This window comes from Miniopterus schreibersii (assembly GCF_964146895.1).
Source record: "Miniopterus schreibersii genome assembly, chromosome: 12".
NCBI lineage: Eukaryota > Metazoa > Chordata > Mammalia > Chiroptera > Miniopteridae > Miniopterus > Miniopterus schreibersii.
Window position 1 is genome coordinate 32,855,996 of NC_138112.1, and position 26,851 is coordinate 32,882,846.

General features: G+C 37.8%; 1 protein-coding gene across 5 annotated transcripts in view; it reads left to right on the forward strand.

Moving 5' to 3' along the window:
• The window catches only part of RSF1 (remodeling and spacing factor 1), a 103,301-nt gene extending 82,675 nt beyond the window's left edge, over positions 1–20,626 (forward strand). For all 5 annotated transcript variants that reach the window (XM_081153281.1, XM_081153283.1, XM_081153282.1 and 2 more), the window contains 7 exons: positions 2,644–2,698; positions 3,878–3,987; positions 9,922–9,989; positions 11,079–11,286; positions 12,924–13,144; positions 15,596–15,784; positions 17,973–20,626. In XM_081153281.1, coding sequence (XP_081009407.1) covers positions 2,644–2,698; positions 3,878–3,987; positions 9,922–9,989; positions 11,079–11,286; positions 12,924–13,144; positions 15,596–15,784; positions 17,973–18,535 — 1,414 coding nt within the window. In that variant the 3' untranslated portion in view covers positions 18,536–20,626. The remainder of the gene's footprint in view (positions 1–2,643; positions 2,699–3,877; positions 3,988–9,921; positions 9,990–11,078; positions 11,287–12,923; positions 13,145–15,595; positions 15,785–17,972) is intronic.
• Positions 20,627–26,851: the final 6,225 nt, after the last annotated feature.

The window sequence follows — 26,851 nt, forward strand, 5'->3', positions numbered from 1 at the left end:
GTTGTTGCTGTTTGTTAATTTCCCCAATAATCTGGTTAACAAAGCTTTCATTATTTATAGCTCCTATTAAACATGTATGAGTATGAATCTTAGGAGCTCTATATAGCAAAATATGTATGTTTCTAAAATAAATAATATATTAACTATAAATTCCAGGTGGCTTCATTTGTTTTTAAATGTGAACTTTTTTACTCATTTTTTTTTAACTATGAAATAATTTCTGTAGCACTCATCCTAGCAACTTAGAGCCTTGTTTATTCTCTGTGTCATAGTACAAGAGCATCTTTCCCCTAGTCATGCTTGTATTCAGCACCTACTTTATACCAGGCAATGTAATCAACATGAAGTATATTATAAGGTCTCTACCTGAAAGGGCTCTGTACAGTCTGGTGGAAAAGAAGCATGTGCCAATGAGTAATCAGTGACTAGCGAGCAACTGTCTGCAGAGATGGAGCTCTGATGCTCTGTGATATCTGATGTTTCAGAAGTCCACTCAACTGATATATAAACATCCCTTTCAGAACTTGGTGCCAGAAATTATTTGGGAATTTAAATAGTTCTATACTTCCAGAGTACTATTTCTAGTGCCTTGCTAGTAGAGAGTTGGATTAATCAGGGTTGGAATTTTCCAGGTAATATAACAGAGGGAAGGAGAGAAAGAGACAAGGAATTGAAAGTGTATACAAAGGAGTATTTATAATGATGGACCGTGGAGTCTAAGCCAGGTAAGGGGGAAAGTAAGGACATGAAGGGAATAATGGACAGTGAAAAGAGGGTAGTCAATAGATAGAGATCCCACTGGAGTCAGGCAATTGTTGAAATCAGTGTACCAGAGGGAGTGAGCTGGAAAGTGAGCCAGTAAAAGTCAGAGAATAGGATCCCTGAAATGGAAATTTTAGAAGGGGTGTGGTTATAGCTAATGATAAAGTCTGGGCCCAATATGATCATAGAGCAAGTGGTGAGATGGAGTGGAAAAAGATGTATCTTTCCATAAGATTACTACTGAGCAAGAGAATGCTGTGATTAGAAATCATACCTACCTTCAAGATCCTACTCAAGTATATAAAGCCTTCCCAAATTTCTCAGCTCTTCAGACAAAATATCTTTTTCATGTTTCCATTGTACTTGTTCATAATGGACAGCAGTCAGTTGTTAATAATTATGAGAGTAAGAATTGTGTCTTATTTACCTTTAGGTTTCCAAGCCTCTCACCAATCATGACCTAATGTGACTATGACTGTTCTCTTTTTTTCAGTTGAGTTAAGGAGAGAAATAATGGTCATGTGAAAGTAGAGATTTTGATGTATAAAAGATGAAACTGGTATTGCAGTAAACTTGGTTAGCGTAAGGACAGATGTGTCAAACATGTTCAGTAACAGAGAGCTCAAGTTCTGACTTATCCATGAAGCTGTCCCTATTCAGCTAGTACTGTTCTTGCCTTTCATATTTCTATTCAGTTCACTATACACTGGCATGTGTGTAAGAGCTCAGCTGTCCTTGGTGAATCAAATTAAATTTAGGAGAAACAGAGAAAGCATCAGTTGTATGTAGCCGTTTGTTACGTAAAGTTTGTTGAACTAAAACCAATAAAACTTTTTTTCTTTGAAACGAAGTTACGAAGATGTCATTAGTGTTCTAAAACCACACGAAGATATCTTCATGGTAGCTTCCTGGAGTACAGAGCCATGCGGCTGCATTGCTTTTATCTTCTCTGTGAACAAGAAGTGAATGGTCTTAGTATCATTCACTGGGACCTTGATATGGTTCTGTTATATAGAATTATTTTTTATAGTGATATTTATTATCATGAGATTATAGTTGTGTATAAACCCGTACAGTATTACTAAAAACTTCCAGCATAACAAAGATCTAGTTTATTCTGTCAAAGTTAGCTTTCCGCCTCACCACTTTATCAGTGAGTGACAGCGTGACTTCACGATGTTTCCTTGTCTCTTTCAGTTACATATTTTATTTCACTGGTATAAGTCACTTTTCAAAAAATTGATTTTTGTTTATGGTTCACATAAATATTACATCCCCTGACTTGTTTTATAACTGAAAGTTTGTACTTTTTAAAATTTAATCCTCACCCAAGGATATTTTTCCATTGATTTTTAGAGAGGGAAGGGAAGGAGGAGAAGAGAGAGAGACAAGGAGAGAGGGAGAGGGGAAGGGAGAGAAACAACGATGTGAGGGGGGCACATTAATTGGTTGCCTCCCGACCAGGCACGTGCCCCGACCAGGGCTCGGGATCGAGTCTGCACCCGAGGTATGTGCCCTTGACCAGGAACCGAACCCGCAACCCTTTGGTCCACGGGCTGATACTCTAACCACTGAGCCAAACCAGCCAGGGCAAAGTTTGTACTTAATCCCCTTTCCGTTTTCCACCCAGCCTTCCACCCCCTTCCCTCCATATGAGCGACTCCTAAAGCTACAGTTTTCATACCTTTAGGAAGTTTCGTGCCACCCACAGATACCAGTACTGTAAGTTTTATAGATAATAGCTAACATGTTTGTTACCTAGCCTCTGCTGTTACCATAAAATCGTAATTTTAGTATTGTCTGTGTTAGTAATGTTTTCATAACACTTCTATTTTTAGCAAATCTCATTTCGTTTGTGTGCTTGTTTTTCACTTTTTAAAGGAAAGAACGCCTGGTGTATGTGGGTATCAGTATTGAAAACATCATTCCTCCACAAGTAAGTTTCTGGTTTATAGTATTTTTAAAGAGGAGATTGCCATAATTGTTGTAAAATTTATCCCACTTTATGTAATGTGAGTTTTAAATATTAGTAACAATGAAAATTTAGGACCTTAAAGAAATCACCCATAATCCCTCATGATTAAAATTATGTACATGCAGATAGCCACAAAATGTAATAATACATCCAAACCAAATTTACAGCTCATTCCAATGGAGTTTGTGGGTTTTTTTTAAACCTTAAATTAGGTAACTTGTTTTTAGATACTTTATCTGCTGTTTATATAAAGTGTTTTAAGAATAGTTCAGGGAGATCTGGTTTTTCATTCTAGTCTTGTGGTTATCAGAACCTTTAATTTGTGTTCTTACAGTTTGGTTTCTTTTAAGGGATTTCATTGTTTTGGATTCATTACCCTAATTTATAATTAAGAAGGCTGTCTCATGCGTGAAAGTACATGTAGCATGATTTTTGTTCGAAATGAAGAAATTTTCTTAGTTCTATACACAGTTTCATTCGGATTTAATTAAATCACATGCTTAAATAACCTGTCTTGGTTAGTTATTTTTCTTTAGCATCATGTCCCTTTCTTCTAAATACATTATTTCATTTTTCAGCTTATCTATTGAATATCTTATGTGCTAAATTTAATTATTTTTTTTAAATGTACTGATGGAAAAACTGCATCATGATTGTTTTTAAGAGGTCATTATAAACTCACAAAAACATAATTTTAATACAGAAGTGTTTCTTTTGATCATATATATATATATATATATTTTTTTTTTAACATATCTTTATTGATTTCAGAGAGAGGAAGGGAGAGGGGGCGAGACAGACAGAAACATCAATGATGAGAGAGTCATTGATCGGCTGCCTCCTGCACGCCCCCGACTGGGGATCGGGCCCACAACCCGGCCATGTGCCCTGACCGGGAATCGAACTGTGATCTCCTGGATCCTAGGTGGATGCTCAACCTCTGAGCCACGCCTGGTCAGGCGATCATCAATATTTTTTTTAAATTTATACATAGTGTTGCTATGCTTATTCAGTTTTGGGGGGATCATCTTTTTCAAACCTTTCACATGTGCTGTCTAGAGGGTCATTAGAAACTAATTCCAAGGAACTTTGTTCTGTCCTGAGTAACAACATGTATTTATTTTTATATTTTAAAACCAGGAGCCAGATTTTCCTGAAGATCATGAAGAAAAGAAAAAAGATTCAAAAAAATCCAAAGCAAACTTGCTTGAAAGGAGATCAACAAGAACACGGAAATGTATAAGTTACAGGTATGAAATATGTGGAAATAGTTACACTGAAAGAGTGTAAAATGTTTTTAAAATTATACAGCATGATCCAGAAGTATATGCTTTTCCAATAACAGTATTAGCAGTTGTGTATTTATTTCTTAATTCCTGTCTTTAGAATCAAATTTGAGAGCAACAAGCATGATCTTTTCCAAATACAAATTTGCTCATGGCATTTCTGCTTCACATACTTTGTCAGATTTCTGTAGCTCTCAGGATGGGGATCGATGCCTGTAACAAGGCATATGAGGCGCTGCACAGTTTGCTCTGTGCTTAGCTTTCCAGCTCCACCTCATCCATGTTTCCCCTACTCTGTCAGCATTAGCAACATTGTCTTCTTTCAGTCCCTTTGTACATACTGTTTAACTCTGCATAGAATTTTCCTCCCCTTTTTACTTTGTTAAAGTTCTCTTGATCAACTCCCTCTATTACATGATCTCATAGTAACCAGTTCTCCTTGAAAGCACTTATTATAGTTGTAATGATTGTGATTTTAATTATTTGATTAACATTTCTCTCCCCCACTGGACTATTAGCATGAAGGTAAGGACCATGTCTGTTTTATGCATCCCTCTGTTCTTTACATGAGCATAGTACTGGCAAATAGTAAATGTTCCATAAATGCCTATTGAAGGAATCAATAACTATAATCTGGTTTCCAGTCTGCTACCAGGAAGGAAGAGGGGGAGAAAAAAGAGAGAGATTTTTTTGATTGATTTTTTTTCATTCATGCTTTTAGTAGCTAAACCTACACTAAACCTTATCTTCTGATTGTATACTAGTCTAGTATTCTTTCCATTTAACCTCCCTGTCTCAAATGATAAATAAATAATATTTTAATTACTTTAGACATTTTTTTGATCTGTGTTCTATTTAGACAACACCAAAACAGTCTTTTAACTTGAATAACTGGAGATGAATAACAAAGTTGATTTTATTAAACTTGGAGCTTGCTTGTGTATAAACTTGTATCAGTGATCATGGAAGAATTCCCTGTGTATCATTTGCTGCTGTTGTTGTTGTTAAAAATTTATGAAATGCAGTAGGACCAGTAAAAGGAAAATCCTTAATATACATTGCAGCAGGGTCTATCTTATTCTTAAAAACAAAAACAAAAAAAACCACAAAACTTTGAAAAATTAAAAGTTATATAAGATTATTAAAACTAATGAAGTTAAAGCCTACTGATGAAACATGCAGGTGTAAAGACAGTTCTGCTCTAATAACATACACATTCCTAAAACTCACCATGCTGTGCAAAATCACACAGTAAAAACCATAGGGATTATGGGAAGTATGGCTACACACTCAAAAACTTTATTAGTGACACATTAAAAAAGAAAAAGATAGGAATCTAATAAAAATGGTAGTATCATTTGACACAAGTTAAATGGTTAAGAAATAATATAAACACTAAAATGCATGTCACATTTGATGTTGAAAAAAGCCCCAAAGTTTGTCTCTGGAAAAGAGGAGGGTTGTCGTTTGTAAATTATTGTGTAGCGGTAGACGACGGTTATTTGAAATCAGCCAGAAAGTTCTGACACCAGATGCAGATGGCTATAGGTTGTAACACACATGATGAGCTGAGGTAACTGGTAGATGTTTGAGGAGTATGTTTGGTGTATTTCTATGCATTAACCTAGTGTTTCTCACAAATGAAATTACTTATAAGCAAGAATGAAATACACGTTATGCTTGAATTATTTTGTAATGTATCAGTCACATTGGAACAAGTTTACATTTCAGCAATATATCAGAACAAGCATTGTATCAGAACTGTATTGTCTGTCGATCCTGATGTAATTGTGGTTAAGATAAACAGATTTATTAGTATTTCATCTTGGTTGAATATATATCCAGAAGTGGGATTCCAGGATCAGATGGTGGTTCTTTATTTTGAGGAGTCTCCATGCTGTTTTCCGTGGCAGCTGCACCATTTCGCATCCCGCCAGCAGCGTCCAGCGCTTCCAGGTTCTCTGTGTCCTCGTCAGCACTTGCTGACTTTTGTGTTTTTGATAGCGGCCGTCTCACCAGATGTGAGGTGGTATCTCGTCGCTTTTATTTGCATTTCCCTGATGGTTATGTTGAACATCACTTCATGTGCATATTAGGCATTTGAATGTCTTGTCACTTTTTATTTATTTTTGCCGATTGACTTTCTAAAGAAACTTGAGATGAATTAATAGTCTTTCATATGCTTTATTTAAGTTTCACTCTTCATATTTAAACTCTAAATACATCTAGAATTTACTTTTTACATGGGGTACAGTGGAACTGCTCTGAGTGTAAAATGTAAAGCACTTTAGTAAAATATCAGCACAGTAAAAGGACCCCCAAAAAAGAATATCATTTAATAATTATTTATTGGATTCTTATTGTTTATAACTGAGAAGATGACGCCAAAGTTGACTAGGGAGAGCATTGAATTAGATACCATGCCACTTACTAGCCAGGTATCTTTGAGTGGTCCATTCCCCTGGGTTTTGGTTGCCATGCCTGTGACGGTAGATTAACTCAGATGATCCCTTCATGTCTAAAATTATGTGGCAGTAATGTAGGAACCTTTGAGAAATTACATTTTTTAGCATAAAATGTATTGTGTGATTCTTTTATTTGTACCTACCTAGTTCCCAAAAGGATTTAAGGAAGGCATATAACCTTAGTGTTAAGGCTCAACTTTTTAAGCATAACGCCAAATACAAAATCAGTATGGAAAGGATATTTGATTACATAAAAGTTAAGAAAGGTTCAGAAGCATTTACAAAAGAAAATGTTTGCAAAGAAATTTTGTAAAGGAATTAGAATTCAGAGGGAATGGGTTATGAATTTTAAAAATACATTGAATATAGTGTTTTTTCATGGTGGAAATACAGTACTTTTTTTAAAGATGGTGTCCGTTAAGGTTGTTGCATATCTTCAGACATTTTGTTACGGAATCAGTTATTAAGGAAAATAAAAGATTTATTTATGGCTAGAACTAGACAGGGTGACTGTTTTTGTTTGTTTATTTGGGAGGGGGGCTGATTGGAGATGTGATTGGCACACATTCTTTTTTTTTTTCTTTTTTTAAATGTCTTTATTGATTTCAGAGAGAGGAAGGGAGAGGGAGAGAGATAGAAACATCAATGATGAGAAAGTCATTGATCGGCTGCCTCCTGCACGCCCCTGACTAGGGATCGAGCCCGCAACCCGGGCATGTGCCCCGACCAGGAATCAAACCCCGATCGCCTGGATCCCAGGTCCATGCTTAACCGCTGAACCATGCCCGGCCGGGCGGCACACATTCTTAATGGTAGCAGGGTCAGTTAGTTTTTCTTTCTTAGAAATTAAAAAAAACACCTTTTGGATAGAAATAATTGCAACATGTGACAAAGAGATTAAAATCTCTAATACATAAATAGCTCTTACGGCCCTGGCCTGGTGGCTCAGTTAGTTGGAGCTTCATCCTGTACAACAAAAGGTTGTGGGTTTGATTCCTGGTCTGGCTACATGTGGCAACTGATCAATATTTCTCTCTCTCCCTTCCTCTTTCAAAAAAAAAATTATATATATATATATATATATATATCTCCTTGGGTGAGGATTTTTTAAAAAAAAGCTCTTAAAAATCAGTAAGAAAAGACACACTGGGTAATAAAATGGGCCAAGGACACAAACCTGTACTTGAAAAAGAATGACCAGTAAACATGAAAGTAATATTTGGCCTTACTCAGTAATCAAATTAGAATTAAAAGAACAAGAAAATAATTTTGCTTTTCCAAATTAGGAAAAAAATTTTAATGATAAAATTTACTTCATGGTTGTATTATAAATTGTTACAGCCTTTGAGGGAATGATTGTGTGCCCTTTAAGTTAACCGTTGTATTTGCAGTAAGAATTACCAAAGCAAACTTGTCCCCCAAAATCTCATAGTGGAACCAGAGCCATCTCCACAAAGAAAAGGACAGCATTGTAAGACACTGATGAAGTTCAGAGTGGATGAAATTTAATGAAGCAAATGAGGAGTAGGGCTCAGCGCCTAGCAGGGCCTGCAGCGGGGTCCGTATCAGGTCTGCACCGCACTGTGCGCACAGCGGCCTGTGTCCTTGCAAACTGAATTTAAAGTGGGTGTGTGGGGTGTTGTGTCTAGTCCCTTATCCAGGGCTCTGCATCTGGGATATAAATAAAGGCTGCTTTTTTTGTATTAAAAGTGATTTAGATCCTCCAGGCAAGAGTGGAATGTTTTATTCTTACTGATATAATTTCATGTATCTGAAGGTTCTGAAGGCCTCTGATTTTAGAAAACAAAGTTTCTCAGTAAGAAAGCAGTGGTCACACAAGAAAATAGGTTGTTATGCCATAGTACAGCTGCAGCATGTCCTTGGGAGAAATGTTTTCTGTTAACTTTGCATCTGGGTCTGTTATTCTAGCCTGATGAATGGATGCACAGATTTTTATTTTCTCAGAATTTATCTTGAGGAAAAGCGAAGCTACAGCTATAAGAATGTGTTTTATAGCATTGTTTATAATTGTGAAAAAATTGGAAGTGAACTATTTGAAATAATTATACACTGTAAGATAAGACACTACACAGCCCATAAAAATTATGTTGTAGAAGAAGAGTTCTTAACCTGAAACTTAAGCTATATGTAAAATTTTGTTTCTATTGGCATATATATTTTCCTAGAGAAAAAACCCATAGCTGTATTGAGTTTCTAAACTCACAAAGCAAAATATTTGGCTGTTAATCTTAACTCTGTTGTTCATCCACTGTGCGACTTTAATCCAATGCTGTCTAGTAGAATTCAGTGTAATTTTGGAAATGTTCTGTTTCTTTGCTATCCAGTCTGGTAGCCAATAGCCATATGTGACTGTCCAGCACTTGAAATAGAAGAGTAAGGAACAGAGTTTTTCATTTTAATTAATTAAATATAAGGAGCCACATGTCTAGTAATTGCTATATTAAGCATAGTTTTAGGCAGTTCACTTTATCTTTGTGATTGGCTCAGTACTAAAGTGAAAGGAGTTTTGTATATGGTGAAATCTTCGGAATCATCTAGTCTTAATCCTTTACTTTTTTTTTACTTTTTTTTTCTTTACTTTTTTTTTAATCTTTGAGCATTTATTCCATTATTGCTGGCAGGTAATGGGAGAGCGGTCAGTCACTCTGGAAATTCTGCTCTGCTTCCTTTTGCCAGCCAGTTGACTGCCTAATCCCTTAAGTTGGAAACAGCCTTGTGAGATAAAGTACATTTACCTAGTTTTAAAATTCTGACTGTCTGTATATGAATTTAGTAATAATAATAATATAACTTTCAGTAACAATAATAATATAGTTCTTACACTTAGTGTTATTTCTGGACACTAATTTTGTTAACGTACTTTGCCAAGTGATTTGTATAATTAGGGATTGGCAAACTATGCCTGTGGCCACATCCAGATAACTGCCAGTTTTTGTATAGCCCATGACCTGGGAGTGGCTTTTACATTTATAAATGGAGGAAAAAAGAACTAAAAGGAAATTATATGAAATTAAAATCACAATGTCCATAAATACAGTTATTTTGGAACACAGCCACATACTTTCACTTGTACTGCAGGGCAGACTTGAATAGTTACAACAGAGACCATAAGGTCTACAAAGCCTGGAGTATTTACTATTTGCCTTTTTACAAAAATATTTACTGATGCCTGCTCTAGATGATCTTTGAAAATAAAAAACAATTTATATATTAGATACTGATTTACAAAACCCAATTTTACAAAAGAAATGGAGGCTAATATGAGTGAGGGGATGTAGTTCAAGTGACACAGTCCCAAAGTGAAAGAGAGCAGTTCCATATTAAGGCCTTTTTTACTTTGGAGGGAACCCTCCTGACCCATGTGGGCTGTAACCCAGGACAGGCTGTAATGTGATTATTGTGTATATTTTAGATTTGATGAGTTTGATGAAGCAATTGATGAAGCTATAGAAGATGATATCAAAGAGGCTGATGGAGGAGGTATGTGTTTACCATTCTCTCTTTTCCATATAACTTTGGCTAGTAAAATAACTGAGTAGTGAGCATTGTTTTTATGATCGCTACTGATGTTAACAGTGTGGACTACAGTGTCAGTGTGTGGACTCAGATCTTACTCATTATTTTAAAAGAGTTTTGTTTCATAATCTGGTGTAAAATGTAAATGTCTTCCAGTAGATTAAAAATTTACTTCTGCTTCCAAATGGAAAACCCAGTGAAACTTTCCTGTTGTCTTTTTATTTTTAGATCTCTACTGCTACAGAGTATCAAAAATTATGGATAATCAGACTCTAAATGATTTCTTTAAATTAACCTTTTAAAAATCGGTTTATTAATTTCATAGTCTTTAATACATGACATTAATATAGAATAATCTGAAGGTAATTTCATTTAAGAGATACGTAGCAGTTACCAGTGCTCCAGTGTGGAGCACTGTCATTTCCATTTAGTTTTACGAAAACTCTGGAAGGGATTCATAGTAAGTAGGTTGTTTGTAGGGGAGCTGAAAAAGTCACCAGCTTTTCCAGAGACGTGTGCCTTACTTACACCTTTGCTGCTGAATTCTCACTTTTTTAGTCCTGCAAACACTGTTTGTTTGTTTTAAAAACAATGAATTGGCCTCTTTCTGAAGCCATGTCCATCAAGAAGAGAATCTTGAGTCACTGCTAATAGGTATAAGGTTTCTTTTGGGGGTGGTGAAAATGTTTGGAATTAGTGAGTGGTGATGGTTACACAACTTTGTGACTATACTAAAATCTCTGAATTATACACTTAAAACAGGTGAATATTATGGTATAGGAATTATATCAAAACGTAAGAAAAAGATGTTGTGCACAAGGTGAACTTCTATTTAGTAGGGCAAACGAATGCCAACACTTTTCATGAGAGCTCCGTCAGCTGCAGTCCTGAGAAAACTGCATTATTTGTAGGAAGAAAATAAATCAAGTGAAGAGCTGCTAATAAGCACAAGTAAGGGCAGTCTCTAGATATTAAAGGGAAACTTTTAATAAACAGACAGTTGTCCCTCATCTTCTCTCCCTCTCTTCCCCTCAACCCCCCTCCCGATTTCAGGAGTTGGCCGAGGAAAAGATATCTCTACCATCACGGGTCACCGTGGGAAAGACATCTCTACTATTTTGGATGAAGAAAGAAAAGAAAATAAACGACCCCAGAGGGCTGCTGCTGCTCGCCGGAAGAAACGCCGGCGATTGAATGATCTGGACAGTGACAGCAACCTGGATGAAGAAGAGAGTGAGGATGAGTTCAAGATCAGTGATGGGTGCGTGGCCTGCTGGTACACACCAGTCCCCAAGGGCAGGCTTGAGCCGTGCAAGCAGAGGATGGCCAGGCTGTGGTGGGCTTCTGCTTTTCATGCACAGGAACGATCTCTTCATTTTCAGGATGTTTAAAACAGATTTAAGAATGCAGGTCTTGGTTCTTTTTAGGTTAAAACAAAGTAGGTTTATGGATGTTTATTTAGTATTCAAAATTGTATTTCAGTTTCATTAACTGCAGTTGAGCATTCTTTTGTTGTGTACTTCTGTGCCACCTTTTGCCGCCATGTCCATAAGAGGTTGCTAGTCAAATATGAGACATAGACAAGTATAAGTAATTAGATACTATTCTCTGGGGACCCTTAGAGGTTTGGCTGAGGTACGTACTCCAGTATGGAACGTCAGGAAAGTCTTCCCCGCGGAGCAGGTACAGAAACAATAATGCAGAGTTCTCCTCTCACATTGCTAGTGGAAGAACCAAGCATATAAACCACAGAAAAAGTCACTTTGCATGATTGCTACTAACATACAGGTGAGGCGTAGTTAGGGTACAGAGGAGAGTCAGATTCACGGAGGTCAGAGTGGAAATAAAGCCTGATGAAATCTGAAGAGTGAATAATTGGGCAGATGGATGAGTTTGGGATTAGAAGCAGGATGAGGAAAGAAGTTCTAAACAGAGAAGCCACATAAAATGCCATGGAATATTTAGGAACCTCCTGGCTGTCAGCATGGCAGAAATATGGGAAAGAAGTAGAGTGCCCTGCTGGAGATGTGGCCACAGGAATTTGGACTCTGTCCTGAAGATGATGAAAACCCACTGAAGGGATTTAAACCCCTGACTAATAAGAGGTTTACACTTCAGAAAGATTCATCCTGGTATTCCTTTGAGGATGTATTGAAGGGAAATGATTTAGGAATTACAGAGGCTACTTGTACAATTGCTATAGTGGTTCAGGTGGGAGATTATTTGAGGTGTTATCTTTTTTTTTGAGGTGTTATCTTTAAGAAGTAGATTCAAGAGAAATTAGTAAATGATTCAATGTGAGAAATGAAAAGGGGAGCCCAGCCGGGCGTGGCTCAGTGGTTGAGTGTCTTCCTAGGATCCAGGCGATTGGGGTTCGATTCCTGGTTAGGGCACATGCCCGGGTTGTGGGCTCGATCAATGACGCTCTCATCATTGATGTTTCTCTCCCTCTCTCTCCCCCCTTTCCTCTCTCTGAAATCAATAAAAAAAAAGAAAGGAAAAAGGGAAAGTTAGAATAAAGACCATATTTCTGGGTTGAGTCACTGGGTGGGTGATAGTATCAAATACCAGGCTAGGGGACAGAAGAGAGGAGTAGGTTAGGAAATAATGAGTTTGCTTTTGGACATGTTGAATTTAAGGTACATGGGGGACATATCAAGAGACCAAAGCAATTTATGTTCAAGAGTCAGCATCAGTTCATCTTCATAACGCGTTCCAAGAAAAGGATAGGTAGCAGATCATTTCTTCGCTTTAGGAAGTTGATACAATTATTCAGATGTTATATTAAACATTATTTAATGATTCACTGGACTTGTTAGAACTTGAACTCAGAACTCTCAAAAGTGGGTTCACGGTTTTAAGTGTACCATCATAATTCATCTGGTTTCTCTTGGACAGATCTCAAGATGAGTTTGTTGTATCTGATGAAAACCCAGACGAAAGTGAAGAAGACCCACCATCTAATGATGACAGTGACACTGATTTCTGTAGCCGAAGACTGAGGCGACATCCCTCCCGGCCAATGAGGCAAAGCAGGCGTTTGCGGAGAAAAACCCCAAAGAAAAAGTATTCAGATGATGATGAAGAGGAGGAGTCTGAGGAGAACAGTAGAGACTCGGGTAAAATAATTTGTACCTACATCATACCAACTTAAATTCTTGTGATTTCTAGAGCTAAGAGTTTTTAAAATAAAATTTCAATTGTAACATAAGCTTTCTGATAAAACTTTGAGTTTTATTATTATGACTCACTAGGAACTAAATTTTTCACATAAAGCACATTCTAAGAAAATACATACAGATGGATCTGTTAACTTCATACTAAATTCATTTTAGGATTGTGATGAATTCTTTTGGTGCCAAGTATTTCCATGCCTATACTTTATCTTCATAGGGTTTTGGGGAATAATTTTCAGTAAGCTGAGAACATTTTTCTCAGATGTCTAGCTGTTGGAGAAAGAAGCATTTTCAAGTATTTCTAACCGATTTAGATCACAATCGGTGATTCATTAGTTTTTATAAATTCTCAGTGGTTATAGCTTATGCTTATACCTATTAACAATAAATGTACACACAGCAGCTTAAAGAATAGATATTAGTGCTTTGTGGAATTTGACAGATAGGTGGCTGAGGAAGTGGCACAGACAAGAGTATTATATCCTTGATTCTGGCCAGGCTTGTGGAGTTTTTATTTTGTTTATCTTTTTTTCTAAACGGAGACATTATGCTCCTTTATTAGTGATTATTTCCTAAGAACAGGACATTTTCTTACATAACCACAGTAAAATTATCAAAGTCATGAATTTTATATTAGTATAATACTGTTATCTAATCAACAGTACACATTCAGATATCATTAGGCGTCCTAGTTTTGTCCTTTATATCAATATTTTTCTTAGTCCAGGATCTAATCCATGAATACACATTGTTCTTATTCATGTCTCTCTAGTCTCCTTTAATCTGGAATTTTCCTCAAACTTTGTCTTTATTGTCCTTGACATTTTTGAAGACTACACTGTAGTTACATTATAAAATGTTCCTTAATTTGGGTTATGTTTCTTTGTGATCAAATTCAGATTCTACGTTTTTGCAGGAATAATACAGAACTAATATATATACTCCAGGTCTCTTTATTATTTTTCTCTTTATAATTAATAAGTAAATTGTAGGAAGGTATTTTGAGACTCTGTAAATAGCCTGTCCTTTACCAGATTTTTTTACCCACTAGTTTTAACATTTGTTGATAATTTTCTAATTTTATCATTCCTTTTATATTTATATTTATATTCATTACTTGGTATACTTAAGTGTTTTCCCTTCTATTTATTTCTTTATATCAGAATGTACTTGTGGATTCTTATTTTAGTCAGTGGATATAACATGCATGTTACCATCACTATTTAGGCTCAGTTTGTCCCAGATTTGGCCAGTGAGAACATCTTCAAACTATTGGCTAGCCATTTTGAAATGTCCGAATTCCATTAGAGAACAAGACTAGAGGTCATAATTCAGTGGAAAATATTAGCATCCCGAAAAACTGTTGACATAGTGCCATAGTCTGACTGGTTTATTGATCAGAGGTGACAAGAACAGTGCTATTTCACCCGGCCGGCATGGCTCAGCAGTTGAGCATCGACCTGTGATCCAGGAGATCGTGGTTTGATTCCTAGTTAGGGTACATGCCCGGGTTGCAGCACGGGGTGTGCAGGAGGCAGCCATTCAATGACTCTCTCCTCGTTGATGTTTCTAACTCTCTCTCCCTCTCCCTTCCTCTCTCTGAAATCAATAAAGACATACTAAAAAAGAACAGTGCTATTTAGCAGTGCTTTGATAGTTTAAGTAGCCCTGTGTATTCAGCAGATTTTAAATCCATGTGGAAAAAGCCAAAAATATAACTCCAATTTTTTACTTCTTTGAATGAAACAGGCTCATCACTTTTCTGCAGTTAGAGAGCTTATCCTCTGTGATCCTTTGTGAAGTTGTGACTGTAGCCATACAGCTACATACGTAGGAATAGCAGGTTATTGTGAGGCAGAATAGTAACTATCTTCCAGGAAAAGCAGTTGTGGCAGCCTGGCAGCTGACTGGGTAACTCTTGGTTGAATGAGATAAGAATAATATAAAACATCTTTTCATCTTGAGGATTCTTTTTTTTTTTTTTTTTTTACGTATCTTTATTGATTTCAGAGAGAGGAAAGGAGAGGGAAAGAGAGATAGAAACATCAATGATGAGATAGTCATTGATCGAGCCCGCAACCCGGGCATGTGCCCTGACTGGGAATCGAACCCCGATCGCCTGGATCCCAGGTCGACGCTCAACCGCTGAGCCATGCCCAGGCGGGCCATCTTGAGGATTGACTGCTAATAAGACATATTGGTGAAGTTTGGCATAAAAGCCCCAAAGATATACTCATATTATTAAAAAAATAATGGACTTAAAGTTATCATTCATTTAAAAATTGTTATGAATGAACTCTGCTTAGTAGCTTTGCATTTTTATAACCTAAGCTAACTATATTTCTATTTAATGGACTTACATTTTGTACATCTTTTTCTTCCTTTTTTTAATAGAAAGTGATTTTAGCGATGACTTTAGTGATGATTATGTAGAAACTCGGCGAAGGCGGTCAAGGAGGAACCAGAAAAGACAAATTAACTACAAAGAAGATTCAGAGAGTGATGGTTCCCAGAAGAGTTTACGGCGTGGTAAAGAAATCAGACGAGTTCACAAACGCAGGCTTTCCAGCTCAGAGAGTGAGGGTAAGGAATAGATCTCCAATTACGGAAGTTTGGACAAGGCAGAAATAAAATGAACTCAGGATTGTGATTCTATACCATTTCTAAGAAATTCAATAAAACCAGAAATATCTTTGAGTCAAAACCCATTATTTTATGTCTGGTCACTATTTATTGTTTGTTTAAGTAAATGATACTTGATAAGATACAAAATTTTAAGGTCGCCATTGTAATAATTAAGTTCTTCATTGAAACTAGAAGTCTCAGAAAACTGTGATCTGAGCAAGATTTTTTCTGCTTCCATATTATTTATGGCCCTCATTTTGATATAACCTCCTTTGATTTGATGACCTGAATAGCTGAACAGTTCCAAACCAAGGTGCTTACTGTTTCCACCTTGACAGTAACCTTCCATTGGTAGCTGTTTTATTTCTTAATAGCTGTAGCTGTGCCCCACTCAAGAAGTTCAGGAAAAACTCTAAAATAAGAATTTGTGACATCCATTTAGTCTTTTTTAAATCCTCACTCAAGGACCTGCTTATTGATTTGAGAGGGCGGGGGAGGGGGAGGGAGGGGGAGGGGGAGGAGGGAGGGAGCAGGGAGGCAGGCAGAAAGGCCGAGACAGAGAGGGAGAAACATTGATTGACTGCCTCCTCTATGCGCTCCGGCCAGTAATCGAACCCACAACCTTTCTGGTTCACGGGATGATGCTCCAACCAACTGAGCCACCTGGTCAGGGCACCATTTACTCTTTGCAGTAATGCCAGAATTCTTTCCAAGTTTATTTTACATAATTCTAACTCTCACCTTCCCCTCTTTCTTATATATTTAATTATCTGGGTTTTTTAAAAAATATATCTTTACTGATTTCAGAGAGAGGAAGGGAGGGGGTGAGAGAGAGAGAGAAACATCAATGACGAGAGAGTCACTGATCAGCTGCCTCCTGCAAGCCCCTCACTGGGGATGGAGCCCGCAACCTGGGCATGTGCCCTGACCGGGAATCGAACCACGTTCTCCTGGATCCTAGGTTGATGCTCAACCTCTGAGGCAAACCCAGCTGGGATTGTTTGCTTTCATAGATCCTTGTCAATTAAGTTTGAGTCCATGCCAGGAGAGAAGGGGTGGGGAAATGTTTGGATAGGGAAGGCTAAAGAAGGAACGTGAACATCTGGTTGAGTATGTGTTATCTTGTGCCATCAAAACAAACAAAAATTCATAAATTCAACTATTAAAAACAAATACTTAGTGACCTATTCACTATTCTAGATACTGGGAATAGAAAAGTGAACAGAATAGCCAAAAACGTGTAACACCCTCATGTAACTCTTAGTAGGGGAAAAAGATAATAAACAAGATAAATAAGTTGAATATACAATACTTTAGGTGGAGATAAATGCTGTAGAGAAAAATGAGGGAGGAAATTGGGTTGAGAAAGTAGTTGGAATTTCAGATCGGCTACTACAGGATTATCTCACGAAGAAGAAAACATTTGAGTAAAGACCTGAAAGAAACGTTGGGTGTATCTCATGCAGTTGGGAGATGACGGTGAGTAAGACCAGGGGCAACAGCAGTAAAGGGATGAAAAAGTCAATTATGGGTATATTTTGAAGGTAGACCCCAAGGATTTTCTGTGTGTCCAGATGATGGAGCGAGTGGAAGAACAGAGTTGCCAGTAACTAAGACGGTGGCGTCCAGGACAGCATGAGTTTGAGATGGGGGTTTAGGAGCTCAGGTAACACATTAGGTTTGAGATGTCGGTTTGGAAACCCAAGCATAGACGGTGAGTAAGCAATCTGATACATGAGTCTGGAATTTAGGGGCTGCCTAAAACAAATGTTAGAGTTATCAGCGAATAGATACTATGCCAAGCTCTGAGGCTAGGTGAGATCACAGAGATGTGAGTATAGACAAGAGAAGGCATTTAAAGACCACCAAGGACATTTAAGAACAGGGGATGAGAGGCAGCAGGGCGTTTCAGATGTCCAGATTGGGCGAGATTTCCCCAGGGCATCGGATCCTGCTCTTTCCTGAAATCATAGGCACACCGTGAACCATACTGGGCATTGTTACGGGGTTGAGGGGAGAAAAAGCAGGCCAGTTATTGAGGGGAAATACCGGTGTGCAAGCAAGTCTGAAGGCCACTCGGTGGATGCGGGGAGCTAAAGGAGAACTGCCTGAACTTGCTTATGGCTAAACGTGCTGTTTGTTCTAGAGAGCTACCTGTCCAAGAACTCCGACAGCGAGGAGCTCGCTAAAGAGTCACAGCGGTCGGCTCGGAAGCGGGGTCGAAGCACAGATGAGTGTTCAGAGGCAGAGGCGGAGGCAGAGGCAGGCAAACCGTCCCGGAAACGGCTGCACCGCATCGAGACCGACGAGGAGAGCGGCGGCGACAGCGCCCGCGGGGACGCGGACCCGCCCGCCCGCGGCCAGCCCCGCGCCGCGCCCGCCGAGCCCGAGGGCGCCAGGAGGCCCTACCGGATGGACAGCGACGAGGAGGAGGACTTCGAGACTGTGGCCAAGGTGGGCAGCCCGCTGGACTACAGCTTGGTGGACTTGCCTTCCGCCAACGGGCAGAGCCCCGGCAAAGCCATCGAGAACTTGATGGGCAAGCCCGCCGAGAAGCCCCCGGCGCCCAAGGACAGCGGCGCGGCCGGCGCCAGCCTGGCGCCCAACGGGACGGGCGGGCCGGAGGCGGGCGCGCCCGAGGAGGAGGAGGACGAGCTCCTGAGGGTGACCGACCTGGTGGACTACGTCTGCAACAGCGAGCAGTTGTGAGGCCGCCGGGGGAGCTCCGGAGGGGGACCGGCCTGGGGGACTGCGTCTGCGACAGCGAGCGCTGCGAGGGCGCCGGGGGAGAGGAGGAGGAGGAGCTCCTGAGGGCGCCGTGGCTGCGTCTGCGACCGCGGGCGGCTGTGCGGCCGCTCCCTCCGTTTCTCTGCTAATTTATTCCACGGTAGCTCTCACCAGCGGGCCAGTTATTAAAGTGGTTTTATTTTTCCTAAACTCCACTACAGAATGACTTTTTAGAAGAAAAATTTCAACAAACCTTGAAGTCTTTCTGTGAAGTGACCAGTTTTGAACTTTGAAGATAAATAATTGCTGTAAATTCCTTTTAATTTTCTTTTTCCAAGTTCATGGTCCTTGGTAATTTCATTCATGGAAAAAAAATTCTTATTATAATAACAACAAAGATTTGTATATTTTTGACTTTATATTTCCTGAGCTCTCCTGACTTTGTGAAAAAGGGTGGATAAGAATGCATTCCGAATCTGCGAGGGCCCAAAACAGAATTAGGGGTGGGAGAAAGCACTTGTGCTTTAGCTTTTTCATATTAAATATATATTATATTTAAACATTCATGGCATAGATGATGATTAACAGACTGTTTAAAAGTTCAAGTCTGTATTGTTGCAGCTTGAGAATTGTAGATAACATCCTACGTAAATCATTTAGTAACAGCATTCATGAATCAACTTGTTTACCATTGGAGATAACCACACTTAATAAAGAAGAGACCGAGAAAGTACCATCGTAAAAAAACTCTTAAGTTTGTTATAGTGGAGTTTCTTGTTTTAAAAAAAATCATCTGAAAAGCATTTGTACAGTAAAATGTAAAATGAAGCTTTGACAACCAGATTGTGCTAGCAACAAATTTAAAACAGCTTTATGCAGTGATGATGAGGTGGCCTCCAATATACTATCATGGAGAGTTATTAGCGAAATGTGTGTGCTCTTCTTTAAAGCCCAGGTGGATTGTAAACTTTGCAGACAGTGTAACTCTTGTGTTCTGGCCACTTATTTAAATATATGAAATATAATTTTGAAACAAATACATCTTATACATAACATGAAGAGATGCTAAGCTGACAGTGGTATTTTAGCACATTTGAAGAAGGGGAAAGGATTTTCAGGTGAATTTTAACTGGTCTATTCTTGCCCTTAGTATCTACTTCAAATTGAAGTCTACCAACAAAGCAGTTCCTTTGGGAGATTTTTAGTTTGAGTTTTAGCATGTATGTGTGTGTATATGTGTGTGTGTGTATGTGTGTGTGTTGGAATTTCTTATCTGCCTGGATATATTAGCAGGGTTTGAATGTAGTTTTGGCCTTTGGCCATTAGACTTATATTAAAATTCATTAATAGTCACACGACCAACATAGAGTTGATTGAGAATCACCAATGTACTTAATAGGCATGACATCCATTTTAAACATCTCAACACTTCAAAAAAAAAAAAAAGCGCTTTATTTCAAGAAAAGGGGTTTCTAACTAAATATCTAACATGTAATTGACACTAAAATATGAGCTTTGTCTTAGTTTCTGTTACAGCTGTAAAATTTCAGGCAGAGCCATAAATAACATTGTACAAAGTGTAGCACTTCTGATTAAACCTTGCCTGTCAAATTCTGAAACCTTCAGCCATTACTTCTGTGAATACTTTTGCCCTGGGATTTGGGTTTTTCTGTTTCAGTGTTGTGTCTGTTGCCGGCAATGGACACACCATATCTGCTGCTGGCCCAAGGAACTTCATTAATTTTTCTTTCCAAATTAAGCATTATATGTGCTAGTCAGTGTATAGTAAAGCACTTCCTCTTTTTTATTATTAAAAAGCTGGCATTAGACTTGCATTATAAATACCTCTCTAGAAACTTTATACTCCTTCTTTTCCTCCTTTAACAGGTGTTGCCCTTAAATCTTTTGACCTTGAAAGTTTATAGCTGTTGTTTTTCAGTTATTGGTTCTTTTGTTTCACTTAGTTCTGTAGTATCTGCCCATTAATATTTTTGCTTTGATTCTAGCAATGTATATGTATCTGTATAAAAAATAAAATAATGAAAGCAGCCTAAAAATAGGGTGCACAAATAGCATGTGGTTCCAAGTAAGTTGTGATTTTTATTTTGAGACAATGTTCCACTGGAAGGGAGGGAAGGGCTCACACTCACAGACAGTAGAGCAGAGGACTATGTAAGGAGCCACATTCATTTACAAGCCTCCTTTCTAGCTAGGTTTGTTTCATTTATTTGAAAGTGTGTTAACAATGTTAGCCCTTTTTTAACTAAAACAGGCAGGCAGTAGGAGGAGTCTTACTACTAGTGCAAGGTAAGTGGTTAGAATGTGCCGGGGCCTATCCTGCTCCGTCTCCCTCTACTGTTTTAGTCCTGCAGCTGGTAAAGCCACTACTGTGTGGAAACTCCCATGTACCCTGTTTCTACCTCTGGATACACCAGCTCCTGCTTCCACCTATTCTGTTCAGTTAAGCAAGTGATAAGAAGTATTAAATGGATAGATTATTTCTTTTACAGGATGCCTAATGTGAAATAAGGAGTTCTTCTTACTCTTCCGCTACAGAGCAAAAGGTAATTTTTATCATTGTGAAGACTGAGTACTCCATTTAGCAAATATCCCATTGATATGGGTTATGATACCACTTTTGCTGCCTGTTACCTACCAAACTTGAATTGTTGTGAAGTTGATAGTGAGTGTATTCCTTCTAACCTTACATTCTGATTAAACCAGTTAACTGTTTCATCTACACAGAGTGTAATCCAAGCAGCTGATACTCACAGATTCTCTTTATGCAGATAGATTTGGTATGGGTGATTAAATGCTGAACAGGTCAAAAGCAGCTCTACCACTTGGCGTTTAGATTCAGTCCCTGAAAGAGTGTGTTCACTGAAATATTAACTCTGAACATACTTTGAAGACTTTTTTAAAAATTAGGAAAAAGTGAACTTTTTATATCCAAAGACATAATTCAGTTTTAGGAACTGGACAGTGCATAGGAAAGCAGCTGTTCATCTAGAGTTTAGAATATATTGAGTTTTTGTTGTTGCAGTACTAGCCATGCATTTAGGTTCACAATAGCTCCTATAATATAATAGAGCCCCTTTATACTTTAATTCCCCTTTTTTGAGATACAGTTTGGATTCCGGATATAAAACTCCACAGTGTATAGCAAATGTAGAGAAGATGTAGTTTAGTACTCAGGCTATTTAGTTGCAATTTCTGTAAAGGTTTGAAAACAAGCCAAATTGTCACAAAGCAGAGGCTTTGAATTAAATTATGTGAAAAAACTTTGACTGAAAATACACATTTTGGTTTTGTAAACTCGTGCTGATGAAATAGTGTTCAGTGTAAAACATTTTCCAATGTTGGTTCCTTATTAGAGAATGATGGCAGAGATATTTTCAAGACTCTACCTGATGTATTGAAGTTGGGTTTCCTTGACACATCTTTTCCCGTTTGGTCAAGGTTGCAAATTCAGAGAATAAAGAGGAGTGTCATTTAGAATAAATTCATGTCTACTGATAATCTTTTTATAAGTGTAACCTGCCAAAGAACCAAGGACTTCAAATGCTGAGGAAGTTGTTAAAAAAAGGTTTTTAAACAAACTAATTTTAAAAGGATATTATAAACTCCGGTTTTCATTTTTCAGTTGATAGGATCCATCCCATAATATGAGTTTGAGCAAAGTACATATATTAAAGAAAAATGTAGAAGTTTACTTGTTATTTAGAGATAAAATGGGGAAAAGTTAGCTATTTTTAAGCAGGATTGATGGAATTTCCTTTGTCACAAGGAATGCCTTTTTAGCCCACGTTTGTGGGGCTGAGATGTTTGCCATTTGCTAGTTTGTACTACCATGCAACTGAAAGGAACCTAACGGACCTCCAAGTTTAATACACAGAAAAGTTGTGAACTCTGTCTTTTACCAACACAAGGAACAGGTCCATGATTCATGGCATTTGTCACAGCTATAGATTTTTTTTTAATGGAATAAACATTACATATATATATATATAAATATGCATACATACTTTAGATGTTAGGATTAAAGTGAACCCTTTGAAATCACTGACATAAAAATCAGATAAGTAATTGTAACTCATATGAAATTATGAACATTATTTAATAATGGAAAGTCTAGAGAAAAATAGTGAGGGTCCTTTTCTTGGTTTGACATTCTAAAAGTATGTTCCTGGTTCTCCCCAGAATCGAGAATGCCCAAACTGCAAATCTGCTGCAATCTACCTGGTTCTCTGTATACTATCTGTTACTAAACTTGCGTAGAATAAAATTCATTCCTATTTCATCCAGCATTCCCAGTACGTACCTATAAACCTGCCTTGGAAGTGGTGAGCTAACTGCTGATTTTCTTCCTTGTTTTTATACCAATCCTTCGCGACAAAGCCTTTTGCTATCAGTGTATTTAATGGGTTATTGTGTTATGTGTACAGTTAGTTTGTTTTCAAAATATTTCACTCCAACTTAAATTATCATCTGACAGTTTTTGAGCGAGTGCCAAGAATTGCTCAGTAACTAACGTAGGTTGAAGATAGGGTTATTGCCCAGCCAGCAAGTAGTCGTTAAAAGCCAAGATGCAGTGTGCTTGGTATATAACCACTTTAGATTTACACAAAACACTTTTTATTCATATAAATCCTCTCAGAAATTTATTAGGATTCCATTAGTGGATTTTTCTCCTCATTTTGGTCATGTAAGCTCAGTTTGTTTTTGTTTGTTTTTTGCATTTTATATTTATACCATCTTGCTCTGGGAAATGCTGCAAACCCAATTCTGGCACATTGTAGCGATTTCAGTTAGTGAAGATGCTACTTTTATTTTAATAACTTTAAGATGTCTATCCTATGCATAAGTTATATGAGAGGGCATAACGAATTATTAGATGTGTAGAGATTTCTTAATTAAGCTCTTTAGACATTTTGAATAAGAAAAAACATTTTTAAAGGAACTACGTTTGTGTTTTTTGCCAAACCGGTACAAGCTAGAAAATGCACTAAGGACTGAGTGACCCGCCTTGTTCATTTTGCCACTGGATAATGTAAGTTAAGAATGGAATTGTTAACCCTAACTATATGTTTTCTTAACTTTCATCAGTTTCTAAAGAAATCTAATTTAAGTGTTTGGGGTTTTGTTTGACCTGTATTTATTGAGTTCTGGTCATAAACCAGGAGCTGCATGTCATGCTTATGGATAGCCAGAACACAGTTACTGGGAAACCTAACGGCGCAAGACCTTCTGAATCGTTTAACTTATTTTGTATGTTGCAAAAAAAAAAAAAAAAAAAATTTATTTTGCTTGAGAGTCACATTTTTATAACTGTACAGCTTTTAAGGGATGAGAAGTGGAAAAATACCCTAAAATAGGATGTAGATTTTTACAACTGTGTTTATGCTAGAACATCTACAGGTGCATTATGTAATTAAACCTAAAATTGTTTTAAAAAAATTGTGCCATGGTCTTTTTCATTCTCCTGCCCTTTAGCAGAGTTGGTGCATATCAATACTGCTATATGGACAAGCTTTGAAATTAGGCAAATAATCCTTGTCTCCAAAGTTTTAAGATCATTGCATGAAAATTACACACACACACACATAGACACAGGTAAGCACAGAGGTTTAGTTTATGTTAATGTAAATGGATTTTCCTACTTTGGAACAGCTATAATGGTCCCAGTTTGGCAGTTAAGAGCATAGTCTTTCCGTGTGTGATTCTCGTGATGCCTGACTAGGATGTTCTCAGTGCTGTCTGGTGTTTTGTGTTCTTACTGGTAACGGTGCCTGAATTGTAGCTCGCCCAAACCTGCCGGGAGGTTTTGTATACACCTTGAAAGGGAGTGTCCTGTGCTGGGGTTGGGGGTGGGTGGGGCCGAGGTTGGATTCTTCTCAGTCTGTAAAAGAAGGAAAAACTAGAATTGCTCGATTTGGTTCTTGTTCAGTAGACTGAATTCCACAGGAATATTTGCTGGAAGCATGGCAGGAATGGATGTCAGCTTCAAATTCCAATTCCCTCATTTGATAAAAGACGTCTTCTGACGTCTTGTAGAGCTGCCGATTCTAGCCGTCTTAATGGCACATTTTACCATAAGTTACATTAAGATGCCTTTGTTTAAATGCCAGTACATTTTGCCATCGGATAATTTTACCATTCTAATTTCTCACCTTTGTGTAGCACAAGTGTATTCTTATAAAGCATTAAGTTGATCTACGTGAGTCACAATTTCTACCCAAGTGAACTTTATTGTCAGTTAATGTGGGATGTCAGTTTCTTGGCTATCATCATCTGATCAGAGGTGAAGCCTGGGAATCGAATTTCCAGGCGAAGGATACAAATTCCAGATAACAATTTGTGAGTGGTATACGTTAGATTTTCATTTTGATTTTAAAGTAATAGCTGGAATTCAGGGAGTGTTTGATCAGAATGCCTCTTGGATTTTCAAACATGCTTATATGAAATGCTTTATTTTCCTATGCATAAAGCAAATTACTCCTGTAATAGGTTCTCAGAATGCTTTATTTTGTTTCTAGGAGATGAGAGCTAAAGCAGAAGCTCCAAGATTAACATAAAACTGTTGAGGTAATCAGGAACGTGCTATTAGTCAAATAGAGGAAGCTGGAGTGCTCCCTACCACGTATATTGTTCTGCATGTGTGGGGGGGGGGAGGGAGGGAGATCTGAAAACTGGAAATGTGATTCCAATAATGCACAAAGTAAATTCTGAGCGTAGAAAATGTGGGAATTCCTGGTAGCTTAAAGCTTCGGGGGCTAACTGCAGTGTATGAACACCTAGTGTGTTAGAATTGCAGTGCATAGTTGTTTAAATATAATCCTTGTGACAACCAAAATATGTGTGGCTGGTGCCAATATTTTTGTTAATGAAATGTTCAATGTCTCACTACAGTCTGATCAGAACTCTTGGTGTTATATAAGCTAGGCCTAAAGCTATTTTACTTACAGCTGTTGGCCTAATTGTGTAATGTCTTCTTTCAAAATGTTTTATTATAATACTTCTGTCATTTCTTTCACTTAATATATGTCAATTGTCATAATAAAAAATTTAAATAATTTGATGTATTTAGCATGATGTGTTTGCAAACTTAGTTTATTTTAAACTTTGTGGCACATGGAAAACTTAGAATTTTCAGTAACAGTTAATGAAGGCTGAAAGTTTTTATCACCCCAGAAATGGATGAATTGTTTTCTTACTATCTAGAAAGTAAATTTGCAAGTGCATCACTGTCCCCCAAATAATTTTAAGGCTATTTGCTAAGTAGGTGAATTACAGATACTAGAGAGCTATTCTTGATTTCTATCGTTAGCCTCTGGAGAACTGACACATTAAAGGGGCCTTGGACTTGTTCTTTGTGGCCTTGTGGAAGCACAACTGGATCAGAGGGCAGAAGCCTTAAGGCAAAAGCTTTCTGTTTATTCTACAGAAAAACTTTAGTAATAAATGACTTGGGAGTGAATTCTCACCAATAGGGGATGTTTGGGTTTAGGCTGAAGTGCCATTTGGCAGGAGTATAATAGATCAACTCATTCAGAAAGGGGTTAGAACAGATGACTTTAAGGGGCCCTACCAACCTGAGTGTTCTCATCTACAAATGTTTGATCTGATAGATTTTCCTTACTCTTGGAATACAGTTAAGACTCACAGCAAAGTCATTTTTTACCAGTCAACAGTGGAGTCCATCTCTATTTGCAATTCAGTTGGTTGAGCGTCCTTCTGTGCACTGAGAGGTCGCAGGTTTGATTCCCAGTCAGGGCACATGCCGGGGTTGTGGACTCAATCTCCAGCAGGGGGCGTGCAGGAGGCAGTCGATGGATGTTTCTCTCTTCCTCTCAAATCTATGAAAACATTAAAAAATATATATATTAACCAGGTAGAAAACTATTTTTTAAAAAAGAAAAAGATAACCAGGTAAAGAACTTTTTGAATCAGAATTTCTCTTAATGGAGTGAAAGCTGATCTGTGCTGACAAGAAATGGCCAGCTTCAGATTCAGGCTGATCCAGAAGGCAAGGCTGAAATTTTATTGGGAGATGCTACAAGGAGAATCTGGACAGTGCCAAAGAGGCAAGGATGAAAGGCAAGGACCCATAACTAGGAAAGGCATATGACGGGGAGAGAAGGCTAGGAAACGGTCGTTAGGATGATGGACCTCTCTGTGACACAGCCACTTTTAATAATCTGGATGTGCTTAAAAAGTGGTTTCCAAAACAAAAGTACTAGTAAATTTTATTTAAAAGCCTTCTTGATTTTTAAAATTGAGATATAATTCACATGCCAT